Raw genomic sequence first — 13,608 nt, forward strand, 5'->3', positions numbered from 1 at the left:
GTATAAAAGCAGAGCACTGAAGAACAATACAAACGAATCAATTGGTATATAATGCCATTTCAATTTAATCACGATCTACGTTAAGCTACAAAAATATTTTTTTTACAATTTTGTCGAATTACATACATGAGGATTCAATCTTAGTCTTATCACACTTTATCACAAAACATAAAAGAAAAACGAACTGAATTTCAAAACTAAAAATTAATCTAACTTTGCACTGCTGCTACTATTCGATTTCGGCCATCATCCTGGGATCTGTAATTTGAACAGAGCAAAAAAAAATGTGTTTGAACAGCACTTCGATAAAGAGAATCGTTCGCAAAAATCCTTACACTCGGCAAATATGATCACACCAAAAATAATAATCATGAACAGAATGGTCATCGATACAATAACAGCAGTTATGAGATTGCAACAGCATGCCGGTTTCGTAGGCTGTCTGAGACGTGTACCGCCGAATCCATTGACCACCGTAAAGTGTGTTGAGCTGGCATTTGATTCGACGTCATTCTCTTTCGGCTTGTGGTTCTGAGTCGTCGTCATCGAATCGACAGTGATGGTAAATTCACGATTCGTCGGAACAGTTTCGTTCGGTGCATTCTTGTGCAGTTTATTTAAGCGAGCTAAATTAGCTGTAGTCAAATCCTTGCCGGAAAATGTACTCTACGATTTTGGATAATTTTCATTCAGGAGCATTAGCTGTTCCCGTTCCACGTGAAAAATAAAATTCAAAACACTTACATGCCGAGGACTTTTGTCAATGGATTCAGTTCGTTTTAGGTCGTTAGAAAAAGCCTCAAAATTATTTCCCTCATTTGGTAGACTGTCAACGGTTGTAGATTTGACCAGAATTTTTCTCATTTTGCTGACGTTGTCGTCTTTTTGAAGATCTTGATTGGTGTATTGTATGGCAGCCCGCGGAATTTTTAGTGTGTCCGCCATCTGGAAACAGAAAAACGAAAATCATTTTTGAAATCGTTCGCTTGAGATCTTACGAAGAGGTCAATAGAAATTAATGAGCGAACTTCATGGTCAAATGAAAAATCAAAAACAAATTGTAACGATGGAAAAAACCAAAAATCTCATTTTACAATCAAAATATTGTGCAATGACACGACAAATCGAAGCAAAAATATTTTACCAATCAATTTGTCAGCAAACAAACCAAGAAAACAAAATTCAATTGAATGATCAAACAAAAAATAAATAAATTCGGAATTCTTGAAACGAATTACAAAAATTTCTTCAAAACTTTCGGTCCAAAATCTAATGGCGCCAGCACAACAAATTTTCCTATGCAAAAGTTCAATAATTAACCCACTTAACCGAATATCAAATTTTTATGTGTCAAAAATCAAATACAATTCATCGAACGTCCTTGGTTATTGAATTCGTCGAGACAAACAGATTTTTTTCGGTTGAGCTGATATGCAGCCGTTACAATATTATTCCCTTGACTGAAAGTCAGGGTCTTACACCAGAAAATACCGAAATATGTGGGTGACAAAAAAGTTCACTATGATTGAAAATGTATGAAATGGTATGAAAAACGTTAAATGTGGGTGACAAAAAATCGTTGAAGGCACGATAACTTGAGTAATTCTCAAGCAATTTGGATGAATTTTTTTTTTAAATATGTGGAATTAAAATCTCGAGGCTAAGTTCGAAGATGGGCAATGTGGGACGAAGGATCTGGAAGCTATCCAGGAAAAACAGGATTTTACACTGTTGATTATAGCCTCAATCGAAAAAGATTACTTTGATGAAATTTGATTTGGTTGCGTAGTGTGTGTAAATCGTATAAGTATGTTCTCGATAGAGTTTATTTAATAAGTGGAAAGAACAATTCCATCAGTCGATGTCCAGCTTTGAACCGGTAAACATCTCCTGCTAGCCAATTATCAAATTTGATAGTCAACTATCAAATTTGATAGTCAACTATCAAGTTGATAGTCAACTATCAAGTTGATAGTCAACTATCAAGTTGATAGTCAACTATCAAGTTGATATTCAAATTTGATAGTTGACTATCAACTTGATAGTTGACTATCAAATTTGATAGTTGACTATCAACTTGATAGTTGACTATCAAATTTGATAGTTGACTATCAACTTGATAGTTGACTATCAAATTTGATAGTTGACTATCAACTTGATAGTTGACTATCAAATTTGATAGTTGACTAACGACTTGAAAATTGACTATCAAATTTGATAGTTGACTAACAACTTGATAGTTGACTATCAAATTTGATAGTTGACTATCAGATTTGATAGTTGACTATCAAATTTGATAGTTGACTAACAACTTGATAGTTGACTATCAAATTTGATAGTTGACTATCAGATTTGATAGTTGACTATCAAATTTGATAGTTGACTAACAACTTGATAGTTGACTAACAACTTGATAGTTGACTATCAAATTTGATAGTTGACTAACAACTTGATAGTTGACTAACAAATTTAATGCGTCTACTACCAAAGAAAGATGTTTTTTTACTCAAGGTCTTACGGCAGAAAAATTTCATGAGCACACTATGATTGAAAAGTGTAGGAAATTTTATGAAAAACGTTAAATGTAACCATCATTCTTTGTAGGCAATATAAGATATAAGTCATTCTCAACAAATTTCTGAATATTTTTTTTAAATTCATTATTCCAACAATCAAACAAAATATGTTACAACTCCCATACGAGTGGAAAGTTTGCGGCCAGAGCGAAGCGAGGGCCGTAATTCTCACGAGTCGTAATAATTTTATGGGATATTATATTCGACCAATAGAAAAATTCAATTTTACCGATAAAAAATAATAAAATACCGATAGAAATGTGGTACATGTCGCTGGAACCTCTTCAGTAAATCAGTAAAAAGTAAAAAAAAATTGTCTTTGCTTCACTCTTTGTCGATTTCCTAGCGAATTCATCCTTTTACAAAATGTAACGAGAAGGCGTTTTGTTCGTTCCAAGGGAATTCATCCTTTTACAAAATGTAACTTAAAGACGTTTTGTTCGTTCCTAGGGAAATTCATCCTTCTACGAAATGTAACTTAAAGACGTTTTGTCAATCCCTCACTTTTGTCGTTTTCTGAATCGACAAAAGTGAAGAAACGAAAAAAAAATAATTCATTTATCGGTCGTTTATTACCATCCACATTTTATTCACGAGTGACGGTTTTGTAAAATACCGGGGGACTTCCTTTTTGTACAAAACTGTAAGAAAAGAACATCTATCGTTTTTTTTTAAATTTTTTACCAAAGTGAAAGAGTTGTCTCATCGTTCCACATTTGTAAAACTTCGCATCTACTCTGATTAAATTCGACAAAATGGCAATCAAACAGAATAATAGATAGCTCATACGAGTGGGAAGTTTGCGGCCAGAGCGAAGCGAGGGCCGTAAATCACACGAGTCGCATTTTATTTACGATTTGTGTGGTTGATTGAAAATCTTTCTGCAAATTTATAAGAAAAATCAGAACTCAAAGATCATTCGGTCTTCGAAGGTTTATTTGAAGAACTTTTTCTGTCAAATTTCGTTGTCATGTTTATAGTAATCGATATATTAAATGTAGGCATTTTTATCAGTGATGCTTCGGAAGTTCAACAATGAAATCGGTCAAAAATATATTGAAAATATTGTCAGTCAAGGGACCTGACCCGCCCAAAAGGTGGGACCTAGTATACACACAAGAAAGAGTTGCTCGAGACACGATAGGTGAGATATGTGTTCAACTAACTTTTTGCTATCATATGTCGGATGGATGAACTCAGAAAAGTAGTATGGACCTTTAACCTCTCATAGATCGGGCAACAGCTCTGTGGCAGTGCTATGATTAGGCTCATTTCTTCTTTTAATTAAAAAAAAATGCAAGACAGTAATTGTTGATGCCAGTGACGTTGCCAGACATGAATTTCAGGGTGTTCTTCAGGGAAAAAATGTATAAATGTTTAAATAAAGTACGGTGCTTTCTACAGAATCTTGTACTTCGTTTGTACTCCTAGAGCAAATCGCTAATTTTTGTAGTTCTTTTTGAGAACAAAATGTCTAGCCGTTGATAAATCAATGCAGTACATTTCATCAACGCACGTCAAGAATGAGTGGTACTATAAATGTAGTACTGAAACTGGAATGCATGCTAAAAAATTGAAGTACAAGATTTGAAGGACGGAAGGAACGACTACGTCCATCGGCATAATTTTCTTTTGAATCGACATCGACAATTTCCTTCATTTTAATCTTTAGCTGATATCAGGCATTTCAAAAGTGGAAATATAGTCTGTTTTTTAACCGTTACTGGTATCAACAAAATGAAGGAAAATCGATTCTTTCCTTCTGTGAAAGGTTAATCTTACATGAACAGATTATGACAATTTTAGCGATTTGAAGCATATGATTAGCAAACATAAACTTTACTAGAACCTAAAAGACGTAAATAAAATCCCACGAGTACAGTAAATTTCACCGTCATAAAACCAAAACATTACCCCTTTAAATGATAAGAATATCGCGATAATCTCGTTAAATCTTCTACTTTGAAAGTCTTTAAGTATAGAAACATTAAAAAAAACATTTCACATTTTTCAGACTTTTCAAACCAATATATTCTTGGGAAAATATTCGAAAGGTTCCGTTTATTTGTGGGAAATTATATGACGATTAGATTCATAATCCTATCAAGTTTATCGACCCATTTTTTGTTTGATATGATGTCGAAATAAAAAACAACACTATGAATCGTAGAAACAGGCTAATAATACAGAAAATTTAAGATAAATTTACAAATTAGAATTGAAAAAGATGCTAAACTAAAGTCAACTAAAGGACGGACAAAATAACACGACAATCGAATAAATATGAATGTTTATCTTAGAAACTTTAATAAGATTATGCAAATAGTTAACACCAAAATAGCTATAAGTCGGTAGAAACAATCATAAAGTTGTTTCTTGCTTCCCATTCATCGCCTATAATGTAAAAGAAAACGATTTTGTTGTAGTGTATTTGATGTGTATCGATACTATTAGATTTAAGCAGTGCCGAAGCAAGGGGTATTAACCAATGAAGTAAAAGATTCCGTAGCTAGAACTGTAAAGTCGTATCTCGGTTCGGGGTGATGTAAGTTGTTCGAGACGAAGTCGAGAACCTTGTTCACGACACCGAGAACGAAATATTTTTATATATAGAGCGGCTGACAGTTCGCGTGCTCTAGTATAAAGTAAAATTTACAGTATAATAGATTTATAACATATCAGTGTCAAATAGCGGTTTCTTCTCTCAAAAAGTCTCAAATGAGTTGTCAATTTCATAAAGCTAACCTCAAAAGATGTTTCGTTCACAGAGCCGCCCCTTGAAATGTATGAAAATTTGTGTGGCATCTATGTAGATTCTATACTAAATTATTGACGTCTCGAAGTGGCTAAGAGACGTACGTATATGAGAACTTGTCCCACGCGCATGTTTCGAACCGAAGTTGAGGGGTGCAATCGCACAACTCAAATAAAACGTCTCTAACCATTATGTAGTATATTTTTCTCACGAGTATTCCCTTAACGCTACTGTCATTGAAAGAAAATGGCTTCAAAATTGGTGACTTAAAGTCTTTATAACATACGATGTTCGGATGTCAAAATTACTTAACTAGAGGAATAATTCAAAAATTACATTTCAGTTCTATGTTGTTGTCTCGTTTTCGCTTATGTGATAAACAGGGCGGCATGTGATTTTTCTTCAGAAAATAGTGAAAAAGTGATCAAATTTTCCGAAAATAGTTGGTATTCTCACTATCGATTGATTTATAAATAGTGACCGAATAGTGAACAAAAACCAGCGCTAAAACGTGAATTTCAAGCACACACTTTTGCTTTCTACTAAGAAAGAGTAAAGTACACTTTAGCGCTTGTTAGCAGCAGGCGGGAGGTTTAAAAATCTTGAAAAAGAAGCACGAAATTCGATTATGATTTATTGGTTACTTTATTGAGACAAAGCCTTTTTCTTTATCACAAAGTGTGATTGGGAGATCAGAAAATAATAATAAACTTAGTTTTGACGATTTGACTAAGAACTTATTGTTATCTGATTACTTGTATTTGTCCCTTAAACTGACATGACTCACAAAATGCAACTTTATTTTTACAAACGTTTTTTTAGAGCAAATATATCTACGAGACGATGAGTTATCAAAATAACTCCATAATACTTAAAACTCAACGGCACAAGTTTAAACAGACACTTTTATTAAATCGATAATATCTGAATGTACCATAAAGGACAGTAAAGGAAGGTGATCAAAAATTTAGAATTGTTTATGGGAAAGATAAAATATCGAAGTTATTTCTCGCTTACCTCATCAAACTGAAAGATTGCTAAAAACAAGAGTGACTAGTCCTTTAAAATTGTTTACCTTCGCTTGATTCAAATAGTACATTACTTACCAATGGAACAAATGCTGGAAATGGCACTGCTTGTGCGGATTTTGGCGATCGAATCGTAGCCGAGGTTGGTAAACACACAAGAATTGCCATTTACACCATTTATTCCATTGCCAACTTGGCAATGCCAAGTAAGGTATTTTACTCAAAAACTTGATTTAAAATTTAAATATAATTTTACCTCACGTTCCTTTTTTGAACATGATTCCTCGATAGATTAGGTTTTTCAATTGTTATACGTACATCGGTTTTCCACATTTAGTTTAGTTATCCGTAGATACACTTTTATAGTCGAAGCCGAGGTCGAAGCTTGTGCGGGTAAAAGCAAAATAAAATCTGGTTTTTGACAGTTGAAATTCAATTGTCAAAAACTAGACTCGATCATTTTATTTTGCTTTAATTTTATTCCGAAAACGTACGAGTAGAGCCGTAGCTGGCACAGCAGAACATAGCTCATTTGAGAGGTATTTCAATTCATTATAAAGTAATAGAAGCATTGGAAGCAGAAACTAAGTTTTGTATTGTCAAGGTCCAAAAATAGGGCGACCCTTTGAGCATTTTTAAGGATAAAAAAATCCCTCTCAAAAGCTGATTTTCACTGTTCCTCTATTTTGAATGTGTTTTTTGTTAAATACAATTGAATTTATGTCAAAAAATCGCATCAGCTGGAGGTTTTCCAGGAGATGATTTTCTCCATTCATGTATAGTCACCCTATTTTTGAACCTTGTCAACACAAAAACTTAAAATGTTTTAAATTTCTGCTTCTTAATATATTTTTGTTTGAATGTCGTATCTAGATTGCGTTCACAATAAAACCTTTGCAGAAGCATCTGTAGGATACTGGTCGTCTTACCAGTCCCAGAATACAGCTACCTTAGGCTACTTTCTGTTCGACTAAAAAAAATTCTCAGCGAATTTTATTTTCACATGGGATAAGTGGGCTACCGTAAACTACTCTACGACTAAAAAACAGAAAAACTGAGTTGCCCTAATACGTAGGAAAATCGGAAAATTTTTATATAAGGTAACAGACTGAAAGTTGACCTAATTTGACAAATCTCAAACACATTGAATCGTGAGTTGTCCTATCTATACAAAAGTCATAGGACATATCACGGTTTATTGAATGTTGAGTTGACCGATAATTTTTTTTCATACAAATTTACACGGAAAACTTAAGATCACTTTTCCACTAGGTCAACTTTCAGTCAGTTACCTTACTGCGCACATTTTTGCGCCGCAGGCAAATTTTGTGATGTCTTTGTGTAATAAATATTTAGTTGGAACAAGAAATGGTTCCGATTTTCAATACTTTTTCCGAAATAGTTAGAAATAGTTAGAAAAGTAAAAAAACAAAAAAAAGTAAGTCACTATCGCTTCTTTAAAAAAAAGTCAGAATTAGTGAGAAAAGTAAGTCACATGCCGCCCTGGATAAAATAGAGTCAATATCAGTCTCGGCAAGCCTCGACTTCTTCGTGACAAGTGTGTAATATATATTAATAAACTACATCAAATTTCTCTATTAGATACTGTTTGTTATCAAAAAAGTAACGAAAGAGTGTAAGCAGAAAACGACCACCGAAGTAAATGATTTTTTGTCAATGCGTCGTGAATAAACTTATTTTTTTCACTCCAATGCGGTGAGAAGATGGCGTTTTTTTGACGCTCTCTCTGATGACAGTTGAGGTAAGAAAATTTTTATTTTCTCAACTCTTGTTAACTTGTTTTTCACCTCGGGGCGAATAAGGCGTTTTTCTCTTTGCTGACATTTTTTTTTGGTTTTGAAAAATGTTGCAACAATTCATGGATAAAAACGGTTATTCGGATGTCAAATTATGTGTTCACCTCACCTCGGGGAGAAATATAAAATTCCTACAAGAGCTAAGCGATATCCCCTTGGTAAACAAATAACGGTAACTAGCCATTTCACAGCACAGGTGAAATTTGGGTTGTTTTGATGTCAAAAATGATGTGTTAACCTGCTCTTCCATTTTTAACATTAACCAAGCTAACTGACTGTTGCATCAATCTGATGAAAATATGTGTATCAAAAGAAGTAACAGACTCCGTGTATATTTTGTGGTATGTGTTATAGTGTGCCGTCTCTGAAAGGTTACTTCTTTCAAATGTCAATAACCTCCTCATTTCGGTACGGAATTCTATTTATTTTTGGTAAAACTCATTTTTCGGATATCATATGATATTACTATGACTTAATAATATTGCTTCGCACGTGATTTGTCTTTTATTTTTATTTTATTTTTGCATAATGTGAATAAAGGCGATAAAAATATCTTGTTTTTTTCGTGTTAAATTAAACACATTTTTGCAATGCGGAAAAAATAACTTTTGATGTTTCGAAACGACCGTGGTCGGTCATTGAGAATTTTCGATTATTTTGTTCAAATTTATTTGATTTTTAAAATAAAATTTTTGTGCGCCTTATCGCAGCACTTTGGAAATAGTCATTTACATAACTAGGGATTTAAGGTTGAAGTCCACTCTGTGTGATTCAATTCGGTGTGAAGTCTAGTTAAATTTACGCAGACGAGAACGTGCATTTTTAAGCTCTTATTACCGAACTATGTAAATGATCTCACTCCCTGAATTCCACGGAAATGAAGACGTTTGCAGCAATTTCCGCTGAACTTCGCAAGTAAAATATCTTACATAAGTGATTGTTTGCACATTGATATTTTGATCAGTATTAAAATCCCCAAACAAGAACGTACATAGCTTTGGACATCAATTAGATCGCCGTTTGACTTTATTTTACTATTTCTAACGCTTAACCTCATACCTTTGAGGAACATCAGAAATGGTCAAATTAGTACAATTAGGTGAAAATTACGGGAAAAGTTTGGTCGCACATTTCATATCCGACGTAACTATTTCAATTCAATTCTCTTGTATATTTACGAATTATTTAAATTACACTTTGTCATGTTTCGAAGGATCGAAAATAGAATAAGAAACTAATTTGCTCTTCTTGAGCAACAAATCGAAATTGATTGCACTTATTCGATTCAAGAATCTTGTACTTCATCATCTTTCGGAAAATCATGAAACGTAAACAAGACAAGGAATAAAAAGTTGAAAATTAAAGTTTTCGTGTGAATTTTGTTGATTCGAGACGAAGCCGAAGTCAATAAACACACAAAAACGAGACTATTATCCCGAGTTTTCTAATGGATTTTAAATGCTGTGGGCGTCGAAGGTTCATGAAATTCGCAAGCGTGTAAAATGACGCACAAAAATCACATAAACCACAATGCATTAGAATAGGCCTATTATCGAAACAATAACCATTACGTCGACATGAAATTTAATGTCGAACAACTCTACCTATTTGTTAAGTCACCACAATATCAAAGACCAAAACGTTGTGCAATTTATGTTTCATATTCAGTTGACAAATGGGTAATTTGAAGAATTTTTGTGGAACAACATCGTGATGTATGTGACCAAAATACACATTCCATTTGCCAGAAACAATAAATCACACAATAAACTATATGTGACCGGTGGGTATAATGTTTGCATACAGAAAGAGTTTTAAAAAACAAAATGTTTTGTGTATAGATTGTGTGCGAATTATATATCTCCGTTGACCGTCTACAAATAATAAACAAGCCATGGCATGTTTATAGAGTTCAAGATTACAAATTATGCATGTTTTTGAGGGTTTATTGGAATTTATAAAACCATTTCATTGAAATGTTGGAATTTGGTCGATGCACAACAACGTTATAGGATTTCGTTACAAGTATTCGGTTCTTTGGTGCCTAATTATTTTTGTTTTTTTAAATTCAAGCAAGAGAGGAGTCACAAAAAGAAAACGAAAAATATATTGATTTTACGTTTCAAATGTCTTTATGGGTTTTTAAGTTATTTAAATAACTCCCCAAAGTCGATTCCCACTCTGTCTAACAGGAATTGAAAGGTGTTAGCATGATAGGACCATCAGAATTAGCTTCAGCCTATATCTACCACCGATACCCATCGATTATCATCTACAAGAAGAATAATAAATGGGCATCAAGTCATCAGTTACTGATAATGAACACAACAGTAAGAGACGAGCTTGAGCCCTCGTTTATGGCAGTTAAAAACCTGGGCTTCTATAACAAGCAAATGATGATGAAAAACTTTACGAAAGTGATTCATGTGGTTCCACATTTCATCGGTAAAAACCACCACCACTCTAAAAATATTATCGAATATACATACGCTGGTAATCACATCACTATTATCGTGACCGGCGCGGCATTAGATTTTTAGCACACATTAGGAAGACGACACGATTATGTGCTACTAAACTGTACCACGCGCTAATTGGCAACCTACAACTTTAGTAATACAATATAATTGTTGCGTCGTTTATTATTATAAATTATTGCAAATGTTATGCAATCAACAGACCATGAAATTGTCTTAAGAATGTTCAATTATTATCTGCTACATCAATGACTTCATACTGAAACAGTCGAGGTGTGTGCACATATCTTTACTTGAGCAATATAATTATCACGGTTAATTACGTGCAGTTAATGAATTTGTCTAGCTTCTGCAGTTAGGAGACGTGAATCTAATAATGTCTTAACATTCATTAAGATCGTGTCGATTAAATCACGGCAATAAATTTACAAAAACTGATCATCTTTCATGTAAGAAGAATGAACTGTGATGAACGATAAAAATATGCAATCGAAATGTGGCCGTTGCTGTGATCCAGAAATATGTAAACTCACCTTGAAAACCAAAATTGAATCGATTCAGAGTTTAAGTATGGAAAATGAAATGTAACGTGTTTGCATAAAAATTTAGCACTACTTAAAATTGTTATCACATCATTTAGTTCATTATGGGGCAATACGATTATCGGACGAGTAAGTAAATCGTGACAAAATGTTTCGAATTTTTAATTTACCTTGAATTATTTTAATTCGTAATCATCTCACAAACACAGACTCGCCATATCTATGTAATGTATCGAGTCATATAAATATTGAGTTGAATGGATCGGTTCGTGGAACGTTTAACGTTCTGAAACTGTGGTTTGCGTAGGTTAAGCGGGAATGATAATAAGACCATGTTTATTGGTGAGCGTTCTAGTATGTAGCGTAAGAATTTTACAGAAGTTTTACCAAAGTTTGTATTTATCTTGCTTAGCTTCTATTCGGACATGCAAGCAATATCAAAGAATGTATAAGGATGCGTACTACGCATTGCGTTGTGCGGGTGATAACATCTAATTTAAGAATTGTTATGGAATAGGTATATATGCCACCGAGTGAGCACATGCCTAACCAAATTCAGAAAATAAAAATTTAGATTTTCATTTGACAATATTCTTGTGAGACCAATTTCAAACCACAACAACTGCCAAATTAGAAAAGATGTCGAATTTCACGTTTTTCGCCCTGTACCTCGATTTTACCTATTTTGAAACTATTTGGAGGTTTTAAAAACACTATTTGTTACTTTTGCAGACGGCACAGTCATCTGTTATTGACAACGGGGACAAAATAAACGATGAATTCAGGTTCATTCGATCTTATATAGCAAATTGTATTTTAAAACTAATGAAGTACAGGATTTTGATGAAGATAGTCAGGTCAAAAGAAGTAATAGATTCGATAATTATAGTGGTGGTATAGGCTGTGATATATAGGTATAGGTATAGGTATACACATACACGGTGATAGTCCTGACGCTGAATAATTTACATACTAAAATTTAAGAACTTTTACAATAAAATTAAGAAAGTTTAAATTAAAATTTGAAGCTCTTTTCTTGGCTGAATTTGTAATTTAGCATCGACCTTCCACCACCTCGGTGTTGAAATAATGAAAAGGGCAATAGAAGATTGGTATCACGGCAAAAAACCAATTATTTTCTTAAAAGTAAGGAATCCTCACTAAGTATAACTTATTAAAGTCAAAACCTTCAACCCGATGATTTTAATGTGATAGCTGCTGTCCAATGTCCATGCTAACATTTTCATTTTTCGACTTTAGACATTTTCCTCGCTGCATTAAAAATTCCCATGACTTCATTTATATTCTGATTGCATTGATCCACTCGTTCATTAGGCTCGCCATGTACAAACCCCGACATCGAATAATTAAAATGTCTTATCAAATTAAAATGTTTCTCATTTTTGACGCAATATACGCGCTGGTACATGGCAGATCTGACGTTAAATGGAAGTATCCAATAACATATTATTCACATTGTTGGAAATGTGATCAGTGTAACAGAATACAGGAATGACGGACATCTCCAATTAAAATGCTAATGAAAATATGTTTTTTTGAGTCCATTTACCACCACGATAAATTGAATGTGTCACTTCATATCAACACGAAGGGACTGCCCGCCGATAATAATTTTTATTCCACTCTTGTAGAATTCCATCTTATGTGTCGTATTGTGGCACTTCGACAACATTATTATAAGGTAAGTGGAAAATCAAAAACGACAGGTAAAGGCTTTTTGAGGCAGTCTTTGGAAAAAGTTCATTTTCGACAAAAGGGTATTTGGATTTCATTAATTTATACCGTTCCTGAACACTCAAAACAATTCTCTGGTATAAGAGAGGATATTGGTATTACAGGTATTGGAAGATTAACTGAAGAAACTCTTGTGTTCTAAATTTCAAATTGCCTTAACATGATACATTTTTGATTAAGATTTTTAATGTTCTGATCAAGTAGAATCCTCAAGCTTTTAAAGTCCACAGACTTTACATTAGAATAAATCTTAAGAATGAAATGCAATATGCTTATAGACTCACCCGTATAATTTTAGGTGTACTGCGATAGTCCATTGTCTCAATTGCACTTGTCCAATTTACGATGATTATCCAGGTAATTGTCTAATTATCTTTGGTTTTCCCTTGTCCGTTTATACGGGAAGTGTTATTCACTATATAACAATTATACCACTCTAATACTCCATGTTCAACAAACGATTCGATTATTCACTCGAACAATCGGAATGTTGAACTTTTATTTTATATAATTGCAAAACCAAAAAAAAAAACCAGTCCGCATCTAAAAATATATCGATCAATATCACTGCGATTCACTGATTTGGTCGATAAATTATATTGTTGATACGACAAGCAATTCAACACACAAAATATTTAAAAAATATTTAATAAATATC

The 13,608-nt window shown here is 33.4% G+C and overlaps 1 protein-coding gene across 2 annotated transcripts; it reads right to left on the minus strand.

Annotated features, from left to right (window-relative positions):
• Window positions 1-37: 37 nt before the first annotated feature.
• On the minus strand, window positions 38-13,354 carry LOC119080791. 2 transcript variants are annotated; one of them, XM_037189360.1, is made up of 4 exons: window positions 13,235-13,354; window positions 745-945; window positions 336-666; window positions 38-258 (listed from the first exon to the last, which is right to left on the minus strand). In XM_037189360.1, exons 1-4 carry the CDS (start codon window positions 13,265-13,267, stop codon window positions 230-232), a joined length of 594 nt encoding a protein of 197 aa, XP_037045255.1. In that variant the 5' UTR covers window positions 13,268-13,354; the 3' UTR covers window positions 38-229. The 2 variants fall into 2 exon arrangements, with proteins under 2 accessions (XP_037045255.1, XP_037045256.1); XM_037189361.1 differs by lacking the exon at window positions 13,235-13,354 and adding an exon at window positions 1,145-1,400.
• Between the last annotated feature and the right edge of the window lie 254 nt (window positions 13,355-13,608).

This window comes from Bradysia coprophila, unplaced genomic scaffold, assembly GCF_014529535.1.
Source record: "Bradysia coprophila strain Holo2 unplaced genomic scaffold, BU_Bcop_v1 contig_350, whole genome shotgun sequence".
In the NCBI taxonomy this organism is placed as follows: domain Eukaryota; kingdom Metazoa; phylum Arthropoda; class Insecta; order Diptera; family Sciaridae; genus Bradysia; species Bradysia coprophila.